Source organism: Bactrocera tryoni, chromosome 5 (genome assembly GCF_016617805.1).
Source record: "Bactrocera tryoni isolate S06 chromosome 5, CSIRO_BtryS06_freeze2, whole genome shotgun sequence".
NCBI lineage: Eukaryota > Metazoa > Arthropoda > Insecta > Diptera > Tephritidae > Bactrocera > Bactrocera tryoni.
In genome coordinates this window covers 1,183,580-1,204,726 of record NC_052503.1, presented here as the reverse complement: position 1 = coordinate 1,204,726, position 21,147 = coordinate 1,183,580, and the positions used below count along the sequence as shown (strand labels likewise).

At 34.5% G+C, this 21,147-nt stretch overlaps 4 protein-coding genes and 1 pseudogene across 4 annotated transcripts; 2 read left to right on the top strand and 3 right to left on the bottom strand.

Moving 5' to 3' along the window:
- Window positions 1-1,327: 1,327 nt before the first annotated feature.
- LOC120777274 (larval cuticle protein 65Ag1-like) lies at window positions 1,328-1,636 on the bottom strand. Its single transcript, XM_040108478.1, has one exon. It carries the CDS (start codon window positions 1,634-1,636, stop codon window positions 1,328-1,330), a length of 309 nt encoding a protein of 102 aa, XP_039964412.1.
- A 3,927-nt stretch (window positions 1,637-5,563) lies between these two features.
- Window positions 5,564-6,007, bottom strand: LOC120777724 (larval cuticle protein 65Ag1-like). The gene is made up of 2 exons (XM_040109215.1): window positions 5,889-6,007; window positions 5,564-5,762 (listed from the first exon to the last, which is right to left on the bottom strand). The coding sequence occupies exons 1-2, from the start codon at window positions 6,005-6,007 to the stop codon at window positions 5,564-5,566; spliced, it is 318 nt and encodes a 105-aa protein (XP_039965149.1).
- A 1,487-nt stretch (window positions 6,008-7,494) lies between these two features.
- Window positions 7,495-7,872, bottom strand: LOC120777907 (larval cuticle protein 65Ab1-like). Its single transcript, XM_040109488.1, has one exon. The coding sequence runs from the start codon at window positions 7,870-7,872 to the stop codon at window positions 7,495-7,497; it is 378 nt and encodes a 125-aa protein (XP_039965422.1).
- A 3,668-nt stretch (window positions 7,873-11,540) lies between these two features.
- LOC120778147 lies at window positions 11,541-11,934 on the top strand (annotated as a pseudogene).
- A 7,038-nt stretch (window positions 11,935-18,972) lies between these two features.
- LOC120778109 (larval cuticle protein 65Ab1-like) lies at window positions 18,973-19,371 on the top strand. Its single transcript, XM_040109812.1, is given in 1 exon segment — window positions 18,973-19,371. A coding segment is annotated over 1 exon segment (399 nt).
- The last annotated feature ends 1,776 nt before the right edge of the window (window positions 19,372-21,147 follow it).

Here is a 21,147-nt window from a genome sequence, read left to right as displayed (position 1 = left end):
AGTTAGTATGTATTTTTCGGGATTCCAAAGAAATAATTTGCAACTATCAATAAAGATTATTACTTTCTGTTATTGGATCGATTGGACTTCAACTTTCATAAGTGGTTAGAAAATCCTTCTTTATTTTAGAACATGATGATTGAAACATTTATGAACCTAATAAACTGAGAGTTTCTTCATGTTAGAAAATAAAATGAATGATTATTAATTAAATTATTAATTATAAAGCACAGAAAATGGGTCTGGCAGTGAACGAGGGCAAAACGAAATATCTCCTGTCATCAAACAAACAGACGTCGCACTCGCGACTTGGCTCTCACGTCACTGCTGACAGTCATAACTTTGAAGGTGTAGATAACACCATCAACAATGTCAGCCTGGAAATCCAACGCAGGATTGCTCTTGCCAACAGGTGCTACTTCGGACTGAGTAGGCAATTGAAAAGTAAAGTCCTCTCTCGACGAACAAAAACCAAACTCTATAAATCACTCATAATTCCCGTTCTGCTATACGGTGCAGAGGCTTGGACGATGTCAACAACGGATGAGTCGACGTTGCGAGTTTTTGAGAGAAAAATTCTGCGAAAGATTTATGGTCCTTTGCGCGTTGGCCACGGCGAATATCGCATTCGATGGAACGATGAGCTGTACGAGATATACGACGACATTGACATAGTTCAGCGAATTAAAAGACAGCGGCTACGCTGGCTAGGTCATGTTGTCCGGATGGATGAAAACACTCCAGCTCTGAAAGTATTCGACGCAGCACCGGGGGGAAGCAGAGGAAGAGGAAGACCTCCACTCCGTTGGAAGGACCAAGTGGAGAAGGACCTGGCTTCGCTTGGAATATACAATTGGCGCCACGTAGCGAAAAGAAGAAACGACTGGCGCGCTGTTGTTGATTTATAAATTAATTTAATTGTAGCCTTTGTTTAGACCTTTCTTAAATGGTCGGAAAATTTAAAGTAACAAGAATAAATGACGGTGTGGAAGCAATAGTAAGTAAACTGATTTTAAATTAATATTTAATCATGTCATCGTTTACCACCTGATGCACCTTATATAATGCAGAAAGCGCGTTAATACAGAGCAGTTTAGAGTCTATGTGATAACTCAGTATTCCAATAATTCTGATTCAAATGCTTTCGAAGCTTATACTCGAACATATATGCTAAAAAATTTATCTCCAGAAAATTTAAAATACATTTTTGTTTCTTGTATAAAAAATATAATAAAGCGTATTTTATTTAATTTTATCTCTCAATAATACTCTCACAAATAATGTAAAAACGAAAATTCCTTCGACTCGTTGATTCCTATTTGAATATTTAAGCAACAGGCAAATGAGCACCTTGTGGTTGGAAACCATTTTCATCGGCAATGTAGTTGACAGTGTAGACTTGGCCATCGTCGGCAACGAAACTGTATGAACCGCGTACGGAAATCGATTCCTGCTCCGTGCCGATGTTGTTCAGCTGCCCTTGTTCTTCGTGCTTGGAACCATCACTGGTCTCGTAACCGAAGCGGTAACCGTCAGGTTGGACATCGGAGTCCTGACGCACAATCTCAACTTGCTGTGCGGGAGGAGCAGCCAAAGCCACGGCGAAGAGGGCAACGAACACAATGACGAATTTCATTTTGATTTATTTTGTATAGTGTGGGTTTTTGGCAGCGATGCTGTGCTTTATCAACTGATGACGATTGAATGACATATTCATATTCGCTGGCATGCTATTTATACAATTACTAAATAATAATTTGAAGTTTATCTTCTCAATCGGCTTTAATGCATCTATTTCCTAGGTTTTGTTGAGTTTAAATTAATAGCGTTTTTAATTTTTTTCTTACCATATCTCTTCTATGCTTACGCAGGTTTTCATTGACTCTTGGCATGCTTACTATTGACGCTTTATGGTCTGTTGGATTGGTTGCTCCAGCGTTGCAGCTTTTGTATTGTAAACAAGTTTAAGTCAGATAGATCTTCTTCTGTGCGCGAAGTTTTTACTTTTTACAGATAACGCTTTATTTGTTGTTCTTTTTGATTTGAGTTTTGAACGAAGTCTATTTTTCATTTATTCTTTTATAACAATACCTAATAACGAAAAAAAAATATTAATAATTAAAAACTCTTCCAAATCGGAATTTGTGTTGCTATGTGCAGGTTGCAGTGCTAAATACTGTTTACTTTATGAAATCTTAATTCACGCCTTCATGGCTCTGCAAGGCTATGCAATTTGTAGTGTTTGGAAGGCGTTGAATGACGAGGCGTATGCCGGTAATGGTTTGTTAAGAAACATGTTCAAATAGTTAAACATTGTACAGCTATAATACCCTTCAAAAATGCAATTTATATAGTATAAAAGAGTATAAAAACATTTGTATTTAAAATGTTTTAGCTTCTGCTCAGTTTTTTGGGAGATTACAGTTATGACTTGAATAATAATCTATGATAAATTACCTTTTGACATAAAATAGTTTTCTATATAAGAACTAGGGTTAGAAAAGTAAGTTTGTTTGAGCAGTTTCTTGGGAGGGAAAGGTTGTGTGCAAACTTTTAGGTCGATATCTCGAAATATTAGGGAATATACTTTGTATAAGCTCTGAAGGGTCTCCGACGTTGATTTTGGTTTAACTGAAATTCTGAATATGAATATAATTAATTATATCGTTGGAGTTTATTTTTTTTTAATATGTGAGAATTGAAAAGCATTTTATTATTTTTATCAAAAAAATACCTAAAAATTTCTCGTTTCATATTATGACCATTATTCAGGTTTTATATTTCTACGATATTAGAAGAAGTTTCACAGAAATCATATTGTTTCTAAGTCTAATCTACTTTAACCTCGGTAGTAACATCGATCAGCTTTCGGTAAGATAATTTCACATTTTAATCAGTAATAAACAAGTAAAGATTATTCAAGTTCCGTTCCGTTCCGTTACGTGTATGTTATATTAGGCTATGGGAAGTATCGAATCGATTTTGTTTTCATTTCAGTAAAATATCTCGTAAATTGACAGATATAATTATTCTTTGAAAAGATTTAGAAGACTTTTGGAGAGAGTATAGAAAAAGAATCGGTTGGAATTTTGATTTACTCCTTCTGTGTTTTTCGTTTAAGAGTTATCACACTTTTAATAGTTTTGAACAAAAACGTTGTCCTTTTGCTTACTGTTATTTGATTTATACTCACTTTGGTTGTCATTTGAACTCGGTTGAAGTTCTCATAAAAGTAATAGTTATTATAAAAGTATCGGTTGAAGTTATTATAAAAGTAATAGTTCGATTCGCGCAACGCATAGTGCAATGCTTCAAATATCTGGATGACATAAACGCCCAGCAGAGTCGGTTATTAGAGTAACTACGGAACGGTTTACTCCAGTGATAATGCGTATTTTCAGAGACCTCACGGAATGCGCACCGAAGACACTATTGCTGCTCTGGAGCAGAGTTTCGAAGAGACTCTAATAAGTCCGTTCACAAACGTGCCCAATAATTGGAGCTTTTGTCATGTACTTTATGGACGATTTTGCGGAAGGAACGTAGTATGCGGGCTTAAAAAATCTAAGTAATAAAAGAATTGAAGCCGAACCATCATAGAGCGCGTCGCACGTCGATGAATCAGACCAAAACGAGATCGCTGACCATTTCAATTTCCATATGAAAATTTGGTTCAGCGATGAACATTCTCTTTTGGTACATTAATATTTAAAATTCTCATATTATTGTAAGACGCCGTTACATCTTCAAAAAGTCATTGTTTAGTGTGCTCTATGGGTCTTTTTCGTGCCAGAATTGTAGGGTGTTGATGTGAACGAACTTTGAATTCAACAAGACGGCGCTACACGCCACACATCCAACCAAACAGTCAATTTATTGAATAAAAGTTTTGTGGGCACATTATTTTACGTGGTAGGCCTTTGGCGTGGCCGACAAAATAGTACGAATTGATTACAACGTGCCGCAGCGGTTACTTGCATGAAGTCAGTTTTAAAACTTATTTCTATAATGAAGCTAAATTCTTGGTCACACCAACAAATGACAAGAAAAAAGTTCATACATAGAAATGTCATACTTTGGAAGGTATTAAATCTTTCGGAATTTCGTGGCCACTTCAACTTTTCACAAATTTTGAACAATGGACAGATTCTGCCTCGAATACAATTTTTCTAATCTAATTTGTGAAATAGTTATTGCACTTTATAGTTTAAGGGCAATTCTTTGAAAAGATTTAGAATACTCTTGGAGAGAGTATAGGAAAAGAATCGGTTGGAATTTTGATTTACTCCTTCTGAATTTTTATACTCTCGCAACAAAGTTGCAAAGGAGAGTATTATAGTTTTGTTCACATAACGGTTGTTTGTAAGTCCTAAAACTAAAAAAGTCAGATATAGGGTTATATGTTAACCATACTCTATAGAGTCGTTTCCTTCGGGCATTTCCATATACAGTTCAAAAATGGAAGAAATCGGATAATAACCACACCCACCTCCCATATAACCCATGCAAAGGTTATGTTGAAAATCACTAAAAGTGCGTTAACCGACTAACAAAAAACGTCAGAAACACTAAATTTTACGGAAGAAATGGCAGAAGGAAGCTTCACCCAGGCTTTTTTAAAATTGAAAATGGGCGTGGCGTCGCCACTTATGGACCAAAAACCATATCTCAGGAACTACTAATCTAATTAATTTTACAGCAAAATAAAAAAAAATATGTAAATGACGGATAATGAAATCTCGATTATCACTTTATCATGCGAGAGTATAAAATGTTCGGTGACACCCGAACTTAGCCCTTCCTTACTTGTTCGTTTAAGAGTTATCACACCTTTAGTAGTTTTGAACAAAAACGTTGTCCTTTTGATTACTGTTATTTGATTTATACTCACTTTGGTTGTCATTTGAACTCGGTTGAAGTTATTATAAAAGTAATAGTTCGATTCGCGCCACGCATAGCGCGAATTAGGCAAAAGTTTTTTCATAACAGTCTATCTTCCTACCTAAACTAGATAAATTTGAACGAAAACTTGACCTAGCCTCCATTGATTATATATATCAGGATTTTCGAACATCTGGCTGACTTTACTCTTATGATTGGATTTTTAGTATGTGGCATTTTAATAGTAAGTGGTATTGGGAAAAATAGATATACAATATACTATGTATAATGACTTTCGGCTTTCTAACAAGCCTTATGTGTCTGTCAGTATATGAGTTACATATATATAATTTACGAATGTATAAAATTGCTTGGATTTCGATCTTCTGGTTGACATTTTACACCTTAAAATATTTCCCTGTCTTTGATTCTTGCAAGTTGCAATAGTATAAAATGTTCGGCTGCACCCGAACTTAGCCCCTCCTTACTTGTTAGACATAATTATTTGCTGCGTTATCGATAGTGAAATTTTTGGCCATATCAAGGAATTTATAAAAACGGTAGAAACATTCTTACCACGAATAAAAAAAGTTATTTTTTTCGTTAATCATTTATTCAACATCATTTTACTTATAATCTAATAACACTTTCACCAATCAAACTCAACTAATGAGAATGAAACTTAAGCCTCAGGGGCAACGGGCAAATGAGCACCTGAAGGTTGGAAACCGTTCTCATCAGCAACATAGGTGACGGTGTAGGTTTGACCATCATCAGCGACGAAAGAGTAAGAACCGCGGGCAACAATGTGTTCATCTTCAGCACCAACATTGACCAAGTGACCTTCTTCGTCCTTTGATGTACCATCGCTGGTCTTTAAGCTATAAAGCACAAACGAAAATAGGTTATTTACTTAATATTTCCAAGGAACCAATTCAATACATTTGATTCTCTATGCGATGCCTCGAAGATAAGGACTTTTGCTACACTATTAATTAATAACTTACGCGTAGCTGTATTTCTCGGGCTCAACATCGGATCTCAATTCGACGATTTCGGCTTCAGGAGCAGCTGGGGCAGCGTAGGCCAAAGCGAAGAGAGCGACGAAAACAATAACGAATTTCATGTTGATATTTGTTTGTTTTGGGTTTTGCTGGATGTGCAAATGCCGGAATCAGACTACTGAGTGTTGTAATCTGTAGGCTGATTCTTTGCTTTTATACGCATTGCGGCGACATATTAGGTTTGCCGAATTCATAAAATATAACTATCAAATGAGTTTTATTAATTCTTAAACTTGATTGGTCGCTATATATTTTTGTTGTTTATATGCTAATTAACTAGACGAACCGGCGTAACTAAATAGTGTATCATTACGTGTATATATGTTTGTATGCATGTGCTAGTAGCATAGGCTTAAACATATGAGTAGACACATATGTATGGTATATGGTGCGTAGGGATCATTGATACTTTAATACGATATAAATTTTGGTGATGCTCTTTTTATTCGGCTATATTTGCTTATGATCATGAACCATAAACCAAAGGAATCTAGTACATCTGCTAAAATATACATATGTACATATTCAGTAAAAAATTTGCTTAAAAATCATATTAATTGCAACTCGCTCTAATACCATATGCGAATGCGCCATTATTGGTATATGTATGTCTATATCAGTTCTTTGTGTTTATGCATATGTACATTTGTTTGGCTTCTTAAGTCTTGTTAAAGGTTTTGGTATATTTTTTTCTTAAGAATGTTATAAAAATTTTACTTTCTTGCTTTGCTTGTTTTTCTGTCATTGACTTTAGTTTTCTGTACTTTAATATAATAATAACAAAAAAAGTATTTTTTTCGATATCGTTGTCTGTTGGTTGAAACTTAAACATAAAAAAATTACATTACTCTTCTTCTTCTTTTGTGAAAGTTAAATTTGTTGAAAGTAAAATTCTAGTACTTGTCTATAATTTATTAAACAAATTTCTGAACTGATAGTTTTAAGATGAAGTAGATAAAAATAATATGCTTTATCTACATATTCTCATAAATTTAATATTTCTTTTATCATTGGCTTTATATTTTTGTGCTAAAATCAATTAAATTTAATACTTTTTATAATCTAAAGTATATTATTCACATTTATCTCTATATCCACTAAAGGCTTAGGTACGTCGTCAGACATCCACCTTCCTCTACATCCTCGAAAAATTTACTATAAAATTTTCTCCGATGAGCCTACCTTATCTTCTGGAGAATTTTTCTAATAACATTGTTTTATATTTTCTTGGTTTAACTTAATTACCTATTTATGTATGATACTAGTTCAATCTTCACAATGATATTTAGGCTCTATTGCTACAGCTTACATTAATTTCGACTTGCCGAATTAGTTGATTGTGCTTTTAACAATTGTACTGATGCTATGATTATATTTTCCTTTGCAGAATTATAGAACATTTGACCATCTATTTTTTTACAAAAACATCATTTAACGTAACCTAATAATTCAAACCACACCTTCTTTTAGCTTTTTGTTAACGGTAGCCAACCATTTTTTTATTTATTACAGAATTCGTTATTGAACGTAAGTAAATCAATTCATTCACTTAAGCTTCTGGGGCAACTGGCAAATGAGCACCTTGTGGTTGGAAACCGTTCTCATCAGCAACATAGGTGACGGTGAATTTCTCACCAGTCTTCTCATCCACCCACGAGAAGCTGCCGCTAACGGCGATAGCCTCGTTTTCACTGCCAACGTTCTTCAATTTTCCAGCTTCTTCCTTCTTTGTACCATCGCTGGTCTCAAGGTTGTATGTGTAGGACTCAGGACCGACATCGGAGTCCAGACGCACAATCTCGGCTTCAGGGTTGGGGCGAGCGAAGGCAACAGCCAACAGACAGGCGAAGATGAATACGGCTTTCATGTTTGTTTTGATTTTGTGTGTTGTTCTTCCGTTGTGGTTAGAAAACTTAGTGGATGTCATTGCAAGTGTTCCATGCCATTTTATATGCACGCCCGCGAGCAATTTTCAGCAATGTAGGTTACTTTTTTTACTCTATATTTGTAGAAGTAAGCACTTCTATGGGTGATTAGTTTCCTGTTTAACTAAAATTTCTGAATATTCTAAGTTTGATAAAACGGAATTGCCAAAAACTGAAATGCATACATACATACATGCATTTTATTGCCGAAATTAAAATAAACAAAGTACATTTAAAGTATAATTTGTTGTTTTTAGCATCTTGACTTTCAGCTAAATGCATACAGTGCTATAAGAATTCTAGTTGGTGTTAGATAAGCGCGGAATATTTCGCTTTAGCTCTAGAATTTAATTTCTTTAATGTACTCTAGCAGCAGTTTCAAACCTGCTGGAGAGTTTAGCTAATGCATATTTATGTTAGGTAATTAAATTTTGCCAAACTCTACGCTTTGCTAAGCAACAGACATACAGACCTGACAAAAATTCAGTATATTTTTAATATTTTTATTTTTGGTGGCAGCTTCTTGTTCAAACTTGTGCGAGCATGTTGCTAATTAGAAGACAAGTTCCAGGCAGCCACTTTGGCTCATCAAATAAACGCCCATATGTATATGTATGTCTACACACATGAGATCCTACTCTTAAGTGTGTTTTGTAGATATGTATATTTCAAATTTTTTTACCAACTTAATTGCTATCAAGTTTTTGGCATTGGATTAGCTAATATACGAATTCTTCTATAATAATTTTCGCCGGTTCTTTTGCATAATTCATGAGTTATAAAATAGAAACACTTTCATTGACCTGTTTGGCAGCAATGCATAAGGCATACACTCGCACATATACATATGTATGTATATATGTGCACAGAGCTCTTCAGTTGCTGTTATTTTTATTTAATTTTAAAATATATTTACTATGTATATACATATATTTGTGCAACTCTCAATTCAGCTCGAAATTGTCAAATCTTATTTTATGATGACCGGTTTGATTCTTCTGTGTCTGCATACGTACAAACTTATATTAGCTAGAAATACTCCTCCATGACATTATTTTTTAGCCCGAAACAATGGCTCAGCAAATTCACTTTCGTAATTTTTTGCAAATTTTAGTTGCTAAGATGGCAAAGTGATAAACGAGTCTTACTTATATACTACAGTGCTTAAATACATATTCATATATACTAATATTTATATATTTGAGAAAGGTTAACTGCTAATTCGCAGTCCGAAAACTACAAACTCATGACTTTCTTGAGAAAAACTTTGGTCAAAAAGTACTGCTACCTTTTCTGGCTTATTAGCTGCTCAATATGCTAAGCTTTACGCATGCTTATATATTTCACATACATATGCACACGCACATATATACTTCTGCTTTAGCTGAACTTCTCTTTGCATTTATAATTTCTTCTTTACGTCATTGAAATCTGTGTTAATTAATTAAACTGCCAAATGGGCATGTTATGTAAATTTTAAAGGTGTAGAAACAGTTATTAAAATGACACCGTTATACGTTGACAGCCTTAGGCCCAGCTTCTACTTATGTCCTTTAGAAACAAAGGTCTTGAATGATGAAATATACTTCAATATTGTGCAATAAAAATTAGAATAAACCGAAAATTAACGGTTTCGTCTAGACTGAAATTATAATTTTTTTATTGTTGGGTGAATATATGTATGTTGATCGGAGTTGGGAGTTTTCTTATTAAAAAGATGATTCCATATACGATTCCAATTTTTAGTTCCTATTTTAGGATTAAAAATAAAATTTTAATTTTCAATTTCAATCATTATGGATTAAACAAGTAAACAAAAAAGTTTTTAAGTATTAAACTAATACTAAACTAAATAATAATATTTTCAAATTAAAAGCTGGAATGACATTCAATAAAAAATGAAAGATTTACATATTCCCAAGCGAAACACTATAATTATAAGCAACTTCATAAATATAAATAAAACCAAAAAGAGCTAAATTACGTTTATATTTTATTAAAAATAAGCTTCTTTTCAGGAGATACACATGATAAATTCTAAAATAATTTTTTTCTTATATTTTCAATTATAAGCTTGCGACTGAATTTTTCTAATTAAACATTAAAAATAAATTTTAATCGTATTTTTGAAATTACATTTCTGGTCTTAATTTTTCATTGCGGCATTAATAAAATGCTTTTGCTATCCCATCTTCTCGATTAAAAGTTTAAAAATTATTTTTCGGATAATCATAGCATTATTATCTACTCTGATGTTAATATATTACAAATAGTTTTTTGCATCTACCGAATAATTTGTAAGGTATGAATAAACAATAATGAACTTGTTGCCATATTTAAAGAATTGAAAAACATGCAAACTGTAACATAAATAATTTTGGTTTAAAAAACTCTCTCTACGCCACGCGAGCTCACCTTTAATGGAGTCAGCATGTCACAAATCAATAAAGGAGACAAATTAGTAGAACTTGGCTTTTTTATTATTTCCTCAACCAAATGCAAATAGACTTTTCCGATTTTGTCGCTTTTAAAGAAGACTTCACACAAAAACCTTACCTAATTGGATGGTGACCACGTTGGGAGTTTCTGCGTAGATTTTTTTGGTTTTGCTTATTACAAACAGTGAACATTTTTTCATCCATAAAAAGGGTATTTTCCTGGCTTTTGTTGTGTGCCACTGTAGAGGCACTTTTAATTTGTTTCAGACGCGTTGTCGGAAATTGTCCGACGGCAGGCTCCCATGTGGAGATCATCTCGAATAAGTCTGGTCGATATATTTATTTTCCTTGACATAATTTTCTGTTTTCCGAGATGATTGTTACAAAAGCGTTCGCTAATGGCGAGTGGAGTGGGAGATAAAATAATGTTTAAGATAAAAGGATAAGGAAGGTAATGAGAAATAGAGATTATGAAGGTTATGTATTGGAAAGCCTATGTAATATGACGAATAAGGTGTGGTGAATAAATGGATACATAACAATATGTATTAGCTGTTATATAAAGTAGGCTGCAACTTAACATTTAATAGAATAATAAATTTGAAAATTTGAGGGATTTTCGATGAAAAGACTTCAAATTTTAAACCAAGAATATCCTATCTCTGACACTTTCTTAAGGTCGGATTCATTTTTTTGTTAGTCAAAATGATAAAATCCAAGTTGATCATACTTGAAAGCCATCGACTCTCGAGTGTGTCATAATCTTCTTCTAGTTGAAGAAGACTGTTAAACTACGTCAAATAAATTTTGCAATAAAACTAGTCTAATAAAACAATATATATTTAATATTATTACAATAAAAGTCCTCAATACTGACGTTTTATGAATATTTGAATATTCATCCCCCACTTCCGATGTTTTCTCAGTACCTTCATAACGGTTTATATAATTACAATTATAGCTGCCATCGAGAAGTAGCTCGCAGAAAAAAAGATAACAATAATGCCCTATTCTACATCGTTTAGCTGAACGCATTTCAAATACATGCATTTGCATTTGAAACTGTAAATATGTTTGCATATGTTAAAAAATATCAGCTAAGCTAACTGGAAATATTATATATTATTACTTGTGATATTAACTTATATCACACTTTGGATTTTGATGACCGCTAAAACCAGATTTGACAACAATTGTGGAAGTAAACATGTGAACATCGGAAATAATATAAAATGGCACAGCGGTTGAGCAAAAGTATCCACAAATTTGACAACTTTTATCGTAGCAGCACAGCTCCACCACAAACTAGTCAACATGAAAGCCGCCATCATCTTCGCCTGCCTCTTGGCTGTTGCCTTCGCTCGCCCCGATGTCTCCATCGTTCGTCAGGACTCTGATGTTCAGCCAGAAAGCTACAACTTCGATGTTGAAACTAGTGATGGAACCCAACATGCTTCATCTGGTGTCTTGCAAAATGTTGGCTCAGATCACGAAGCCATCGCCGTAAAGGGTTCCTACTCGTGGGTGGATGAGAAGACTGGTGAGAAATTCACCCTCACCTATATTGCCGATGAGAACGGTTTCCAACCACAAGGTGCTCATTTGCCAGTTGCTCCAGTTGCTTAAATTTGTGATCAAAGGAAGTTAAAGTTTTGTTAATGGAAAATAAATAAATTATATTTTAAATTTGAACTCTGGTTTTTTATTATTCTATACATATTTAGGAATTATATATACATACATATGTATATCTTTTAATATATATATAATTCAAAATGGCTCAGGCTTCAAGAATATAAAAAATATATAAAATCATAGAATAGAATGAACTAAATTGTAATAATCTGATGTTGATAACTCAAGCTGTGTGCCTTTTGCTGATGAGAAAGTAGCGAACCCGAAATTTTTCTATTTCCAACTATAGTCTAGCCAACAGAAATACGCACGTCATTTTTTTTTCGTATACCGCACTGAGAAGTAGCACAGCTTTTAACTTATTTTGATAGGTCTCTCCATTTAGTTGTACATACATAGATATAGAATAGAGTGATATGTCAACTATGCGCTACCTGGCGGTGGGGCAGTTTTATCTTGTTTTCGTATCGCGTCGCTTACTGCTGTCGTGTCTGAAATGAGTTTGGATAAGTATACCAAAAACTATCGTACTGTTTCAACTAAATAGGATTCTACATAATGAAGAAGAAAATTATTGATAACCATAGTTTCGGTTTATGGAGAAAGCAACAACAGTTAAAAAAAATGTGATATTTACTGTTAAATCGTCATTAATTTATTTCAACATGGTGCATCTGATAGAGTTAATGAATAAAGTCAGAATTAAAGGTAGTTCAACTCTTATCGAGTTCGTAATTCTTCTTTTATAAAAAGTATTAAAATTTCATTAAATAGTTACACAATTCTATCGAAGTCAAAATGAATCAACTTATTGTTATAGGCCCCTTCAGGTCCTTCTCAATTTAGACGAGTACAAGGGCTATGTCTTACCTATGCTGGTATTTTTTTGTATTGAGAAAAATTGTATATATTTAAAATAAACTGAAGAACTTATTAAAAGTCGCCGTGTAAAAATGTTGTTAGTTCGCAAGCGTCTAAATTGATCAGCCATATACACCAACATGGCAGATACATACAATATTATAAACAAAACCGGCTTAGTTTTTGTGAATAATATGTTAAACGATATTAAAGTAAAACTGGAACTATTAGTAAATTTTATTATACGGATACATATGTATATATATGTATATAGTATAAATAATAGTTGCAGACAGAGGCAGGAAGTGCCGGTTGCAAATGTCAAAAAAATTAAACAAAATATCTCTTAGATCAGTATAAAATAGCACAAGGCTTTTAATGAGTTCTACAGAGAGCCAGCAACGTGATTTGTAAGAACACATAAAAGCCGGAGAAGCAAATAATCAAATTATAAGCTATCATGAAACTTTTATTCGTATTTTTCTGCCTGCTGGCTGTGGTTTTGGCACAAATAAATTACGATTCGAGTCCCGATAATTTAGAGTTTGGGCCAGGTTTTCAATCGCAAGGCCCCGCGGATGAGGGTTATGCTGCCGGTGAAGATCTCTTGCTGCCTCCACTTGAAGAAAATGAAAACGCCTACTGATTAACTGTATTTAACATCGAAATAGTGAAATTAATTGAGGGATGAGCAGAAAATTATTAAATAAAAATTGTTGTTAGTATATTTTAAGTATTATTAAGGAATAATTAAAGGTTTCGTCCATCACGATCTGTTTCGAACTATTTTGTAGAGAAAATGTGAAATAGATACAGAATATAATTCAAAAATATGTAATTGCAAAACTGTAGCATCACCAGTGTTAAGTACAATATCGTTTCCACAGTGTCGGGAACAAAGATTTGTTTATGTTTATTTTATAAAAATTATGTTCCAAATAAATTTTGAGTTTTTTTGCTTGAATTACGTACATCAATTTATGGAAATACCAGCTGACTCCACAGCCGTTCTCCTGCGTAAAATTATGTGTTTTAAAATGAAAAGAAAATTTAATTTATCATTTCATATGTTTTTCAATGTAACGTTGCTTGATAAATAAAATTGTTTGGTTTCTGTTCCGGTAGAACCCCCCTACCCCCCCGCCGGGGGAAGTAGAGGAAGAGGAAGACGTCCACTCCGTTGGAAGGACCAAGTGGAGAAGGACCTGACTTCGCTTGGAATATCCAATTGGCGCCACGTAGCGAAAAGAAGAAACGACTGGCGCGCTGTTGTTAACTCGGCTATAATCGCGTAAGCGGTGTCTACGCCAATTAAGAAGAAGAAGAAGAAGTTCCGGTGTACAGAAAAGACTATCCTGTGTCCTGTTGATTGTCATCTCAAATGCAATTTTCACTGGAAACGGAATACGTTTGAATTGAAATGGCAAATCGTTAGAACTCAAAGGAATTCGTAGAATCAAGCATTCTGCCCCCTTGTATTCGATAGCGCAGATTGCGAAACATAATAACGACAGATCCAACTTTGAGACGCAAATGATGTGGAGGCATACCAAGCCTCTTCAAGGAATTTAGAAATTCCACTGGATAATTCACGGCGTCGTCTTCATTGGCAGGACGATCGATCGATTTGTAGGAACGCACGTCTCCCGGAATTTGACTTTGAATCTTCCAGTTTAAGTCAACATCGGCATTTTTGGTAGCTAACATTGCGCGTGCACTTAAGGAATCGTAGTTACGATAATTTGCCCAATGTCCGATCATTCGTGATGAGTACATCTTTCGCGAATTAATAAACGGCGGATGGCATTGATATCAAACCACCGGTAGTATCAACCGGAATTAACCCATTTCCAATTTTTAGTGAAGACGATGTAAAATGTCTTCGGCAATGTCATAATAATTGACGCGGATTTGAAGGCTGATATGTCGAAATGATCTTCGCGAAAAGTGTGCGGACTTCATTTTCATTCCAGTGATTAACATGTTCCAACAATTGTAATTGCTGGCTTACTTCTCCAAAACTTGCACACACCGTACCATTCACAGTACGCAATGAATCAAATAAAGTTGAACCGCGTACATTAATCAATAGCAACCGAAGGTAGAAGCGGTCGTCGTTTTTCGGGTGGATTGTGTAAATTCGTTCGAAGGCATTAGTGGAGAACACACCTTGATGTCAATCTACTGGTTGGCCTTGCTTTCTACGCAACTATTCAATGTATTTTCGAATAGAACAATGTTCTCGCAAACGGATTACTGACAAAAGTTGAGAAAAAACTCGTAAATGTTAATTTTGTTGCTGGCGGTGTATCAACTGGCTGTGCTGTATTCTCTAGGTTGAAATACACTCTTTGGCCAAATTAACTGCGAGACGCACAACAGTCGGAAAACGTTCATGAATTGCAAAAGTAAATGTCCTTCAAAGCGCTTTATTGCAGTTCAGGTATCGACCGTATCGTTCAAGACCAATAACCGCCATGTTGCTTCCTTTGGTGACGTAATTACAAACGTATTTTATCGATTACACCAAACTGCAATACTCAACATTGATATGAGTTTTGAATGTGAATTATACAATAATGGTGAATACAGTACGATCCGTGGGTTGTCAACTTCGATATTCACTATCCTAAATTTAATGCTGAATGTTCTGCCATTGTCATCTGGTGAGCGACGCCGATAGAGTGGATATCTATCATTTCTAGTTTCTGTTTCCAAAAGAAAAGCACGTAGATAGTGTTTCGTGCATTTATTGTCAGACATACAAACCGAAGTGGGATTGTAGTGTCCGCAAAGTCCATGAACCATATTGGATTGCATCAGGAATTTCCGCAGAAATGAGTTCATCAATTTTATCTGGTGTAACCACCATTCAAAGAAGAATGTGTGCGCGCGGCAAACCTCTCTTTTGCCACTCAACAGAGTACATCTAGCATCTAACAGCACCACATATACGTTGCTTCAAGATAAAGTCCATCAAACATCGTAACTGTTGTTTGAAAAGTCGTGCTGTGACATCATGACGATCGCTTGCTGATTGACCGAGATCCATAATTCCGCACGTATGTCATTGCGTTTTGGGAGTTGCCTTTTCTTGGGCTGACATACGTTGATGGCAAAAAGAACGCCGACCAATATAAGCGCGACCTCTTCGTGGCTTCGTAACAAATTTCAATATGCAATTGATCTCTTTGTGTGAAAAACAAGTAAAGTTTTCACTGAATAATTTTCAATAATTTTTCTTTTGAATAGCCGGAATAAAAAAGCATGCGACCGAAACTGAATGAATCAAATAATTTACAAATCAAAATATTGGAAAACAAAACAAACAAAAATTGAAAAAAAATGTGTACGGAAAAAAAATGACTTTTTGGAAACACCCAATTTTCCGGCTTTTTCTCATGAAAAGTTTAAAGTATTTTAATTTTTAAACTTTCATCAAGATTGGTGCAGCCGTTCTCTTAGCGTTACTAACAAACAAGCATTCATTCGCTTGTATGGGAAAAATAAAAGGGCTGTTTTTAGGGGTTCTCCGGTAATTATTTGAATTTTTCTTGCCGTTAAAATCATCCTTGAACCTCAACGAAGCTTTAAAAAAAAGAATTGGCAAAATTGGTCCAGGCGTTGTTGAGTTATGCGCTTAGCAACACATTTTGCGATTAATTTTTATATTCATATGTATGTATGTATAAGAAGATATTTTTTTTTTGTTAAATACATTTTATTTGCAATCTATTTTAGTAAATAATAAGCAAATTTGATAACAAAACCAAAAATTGAAATTGTAGTCTACATGAAGCAAGCTTATTTAAAGAAGAGCTAAGTTCAGGTGCAACCAAACACTTTATACTCTTGCAACTTGCAAAAATTGAAACCAGGGAAATACTTTAAGGTATAAAAAGTCAACCAAACGATCAGAGTCCAAGCAATTTTATATATATGTATATACACACTATATATAAATTATACACTGATCTACATATATATTCGGCATACGGTTTGTTGGAAAAACGAAAATCATTATACATATGTAGTAAGACATATTATGGTAGTATGTAGGGCACCTGGAGAGTCAGGACACACATTTTCGCGCGGCTTGTTTCTGTGAGTGGTGGTGCAAGCTGAAAATGGAGTGTTCGTTAGAACAGAGGTACGCGATTAAATTCTGTATGAAACCCGGTAATTTTATAAAAATCTGTGGTTCATGTCATTATGTCATTGTGAAAGCGACCCCCAAATTTTGAATAACCTAATCACAGGTGACGAGGTGGATCTTTGATTTCTTCTCTGTTTCCTTGCCTGAAAAGGCCGATGAAAGGCAAGCATTTTGTGACGACAGAGGGATCCAAGCAGCATGTACCTCGGCTCCCAAGGCCAATCCGGAGAATGCCTTCCGTTACGCCTTCAATGTTTTGACAGTTTTTAAAGAATTGTAACAATTGGTTCCATTAATTTAGTCGCAATCGGTTAAGCGGATGCCGATATATGTATGTGCTTTTACCAAAAAGTGGGCGGTGCTACGCCCATTGTCCAATTTTGTATGTAAAATTTAATGTCTCTGGCGTATTTAGGGACTGATTTTTCACTGTTTAGTAGTTTTTAACTATACCGTTTAATGGGGAGGAAGCAGGGTTATCTTCCGATTTCATCCATTTTCACACTGATGGTGGGAGTTCCTACAATATTTACTCTAAGCAAACCTGGTTGTTGTATCTTTAGTGGTATAGGAGATACCTATGTGCATTATACTTATTAGAGGTCGAGACCACGACAACTTTTTCTGATTTTTTTGCCCAACGGTGTCCCTTGCTAATGGAATGTCTTTTTGTACTAAGGAACCCGCATACCAAATTTCATCTAAATTTTAATTGTTTATTACAGCTAGTATATGTACTATATATCAAACCTAAAACGTAACCGCTTAACAGTTAGCAAGCAACGGAAAGCGCTTTGCTGGTTCTTTCTAGCCAAGTTGTTTGACTTTATCATAAAGTTTATCATTTTTGATGTTATGCATAGTCAGGACGTTTTGACATTCGAGCGTTGTTTACAGTGCATATTAATTTTTACAACTTTCGAAGAAAGAAAATAGATCTTAAAGAGAATATTTTGAAAAACATTAAAACGATTTTCAATGAATATAATTTTTTTTTGTTTTCTGGTCCCGAAATATAAAAAGCGGCACTTGTATATGTAATAAAAGTTCAATCAAAAGGAAGAAATATAGTATATTGGGTACATGAAGAAGAAGAGAAGAAGAGCGATGTAGTTATACTAGCTATACGATGTTTAGAGAAATGTATGTACGTGGGAGCTAGACCAATTGACTGCTATCTACACGATATAATGAGGATTGGATTATTGGTGAACCGTGAAATAGATTTTTACTATATATGGACTAATATATAATGATCAATATACTGGTATATGTCAAAAAATAACAATGATAGCCGTTCTTATATATATAAGTTATATAGTATGAGACCTTAAAAAGAGACAATACCAGGTTGCAAAACAGTATTTTTACAAGAATTGATATGTGTCGTAATATCTAATTCCAAATCTGTACAAGTTGTAGAAGTAGTTCCCGAGGTATTAAATTTAACCAACAAGAAGGCAAGCTGCTGACATTCTTCGTTAGACAGTTTCCCGCGAATATTGGGAATTATTACGATTAACAGTTCCAGGACTGCTGAGAATCATAATTCCAAATGGGGTTTAATATGGAAAAAATAACGTATTAAAAAATTAAATAAAAAAATGTAAAACTTTCTAACGAACGATTTTGAAAACTGCTCCTGCGATATAAATGTTATAACCGATTGCTCATGGCCTGGTGGAATACGTTAATTTTTTATAGCAATTGAAGCGAATTTGCATAAAATGTTTGAAATAAACGGTAAATAATTTTATATTTAGACAATTTTATTATTTCAGAAGAATGATGCGAGAACACAGTGAAAGATGCCATAATAAAATAAGAGAATAAAACTGGAAATATGAGCGCTTCTAGTATGCATTATGCAGCTTATGCAATCCCACCGATACAATCTGGTCAATATAACGGGTTCATGATTAAAACCAGATTTAGAATTGGTTAAAAATAAATATAAAATATAATTTCTTGAGTGCTGATTAGAGAAATTTATGCAGCTGGAATAATATAAAATGCCCGAATGAGTTGAGAAAGTTATCCACTAAGTTGACAACGTTTATCGCAGCAACATAGCTCCACCGCAAAACAAACCAATCACCATGAAAGCCGCTATCATCTTCGCTTGCCTTTTGGCCGTTGCCTTCGCTCGTCCTGAAGCTGAGATCGTCAAACAAGATTCCGATGTCGGACCCGAGAGCTACTCATTCGATGTCCAGACCAGTGATGGTACCCAAAAGAGCGAAGCTGGAAAATTGAAGAACGTTGGCAGTGAAAACGAGGCTATCGATGTTACTGGCAGCTACTCATGGGTTGATGAGAAGACTGGCGAGAAATTCACCGTCACCTACGTTGCTAACGAGAACGGTTTCCAACCTTCAGGCGCTCATTTGCCCGTTCCCCCAGTTGTTTAAATTGTTGACGTGACGAAGTTAATGTTTATTCTAATGTAGGGTTTTTTATACTGTAAATAAATTGAATGCAATTTTTGAAAATCGAAATACTTTAATTCTAGATTTTTGCTTGAGTGCAAGAGAGGTATCTAAAAATATATATTTACATCATGTTTACTGTTTATAATCGAGCAATTGTGAACTTTATAAAATGTTAGGTGGTAATAATAAGACACTAGCAATCGGCATTGGCAGAAGGGAAAACATGGGCGGAGGTTACTGAAATGCTAAAATATTACATTGGTGAGTTAACAGCCTTCAGCAGGTTGAAACAGAATATATGTAACTGCTCTTATTCTCATGGGAGTCCAACCGTGCATTTTAGCGACCGCAATGAACTCTTCGGCATTTCTATTTGTGTTTTCAGCTATCAAAGAACTTCGTTAGGAACACCTTTCATAAATCACCCAATCACCCCACATAGTAATTTTGTCTGGTTGCAAGGGCGCGTAAAAAGTCTCCAAAAATTTGCTCGTTCTAAAAATACGTTAGCTTTTTAGATATGCAGAAAGTTTGCCTCGTAGAACAATATCCTTTTAAGGGGGAGTAGAGTTAATTCGTATAAAACAAAACCAATTCTTATGATTTCTTTTTGTGAAGCAGTTAAAATATATTCACCAATGGTACATTATAATATTTATTACATATATTGTCAATAGTCAAACCAATATGACATTTGAAGAATATTCTGTTAAATTTTCTTGGAGAAATATTAAAAAATATGCCAATGCTAGCAGGTATTGGAATGAGGAATGAAAAAAGTACACTTTCGTTACTCCTTATAACTCGATGCTGAGTCATCCGATTCATTCGTTAGGTAATGGCCATTTCTTTAATTTTAGTTTTTTAAACTTGGCTCAGTGATGCCCGAACTTCTTCAAACCGCTTGAAACTTCCTCCTGTGAGCCAAATACTGCGACTGACTTTTTCAAGTTTGGAAAGAAAAGAACTCGCACTAGCCCAGATCTGAAGAACATGGTGAATGGGATGCGATTCATGCCTCTATTCGTAAAAATTGGCAGTAACAACTGCGGAAAGGTGAGCAGGAGGAGCACTTTTTTCTTAGCCAAATGTGGTACTTTTTCAGCAGCATTCAATACGAAATTCTGGACTTACGCCACTCAATCTGCGACAACGCTAAAACTTCCAATCAATGCATTCCAATCAATGAATTCTCACTGGACAATCGATAAAGATAGCAGATTCTAACACTTTTGTCGACGCGAAGTGTTTATCGGAACGCACACAGATAATACTACCTTAAGATTTGCATTTATTTTTACATATCTTTTGTTTGTATATTTGAATAAAGAAATCAAAATGAAGAGAAACCGTTCTCATTTAAGATTTCCTTTAAAAAAATTGGCATACGCTAATATTTATTACTGTTAGCTTTTAACGCATTAAAAGAAATGAACTGACAGCTTTTAGGAATTTTAATACAACAGAACTTTCTAAGAAGAAACGAGTTTTCAATAGAACAATAAACCTTTTTGTTTTCTCCTGTAGACATTTGCATCAAGTTAATTAACAACAAATTCAAAATTAATTGAAACTCCGGTGTAAGTAAACAAAAATTAAGTTCCAGCGCAATTAGCTTGATATAAAATTAAATAAATGTACATAAGAGTATTGGCATATAGTTGCATCTTTTAGAATCCCTCGCTTACTAAAAGAAATTCGGTAGCAGAAAAGTCGAGTATAAATAAAAGCGGCGGAGTTTTAATTGCATTCAAA

What these genes read in the sequence shown, in the direction of transcription:
- LOC120777724 (XM_040109215.1), bottom strand. Translation starts at nt 6,007, where the DNA reads ATGAAATTCGTTATTGTTTTCGTCGCTCTCTTCGCTTTGGCCTACGCT. An exon ending in CCCGAGAAATACAGCTACGC is followed by an intron (nt 5,763 to 5,888) that starts GTAAGTTATTAA and finishes TGTGCTTTATAG; the next exon opens with CTTAAAGACCAGCGATGGTA.
- LOC120777907 (XM_040109488.1), bottom strand. Translation starts at nt 7,872, where the DNA reads ATGACATCCACTAAGTTTTCTAACCACAACGGAAGAACAACACACAAA.
- LOC120777274 (XM_040108478.1), bottom strand. Translation starts at nt 1,636, where the DNA reads ATGAAATTCGTCATTGTGTTCGTTGCCCTCTTCGCCGTGGCTTTGGCT.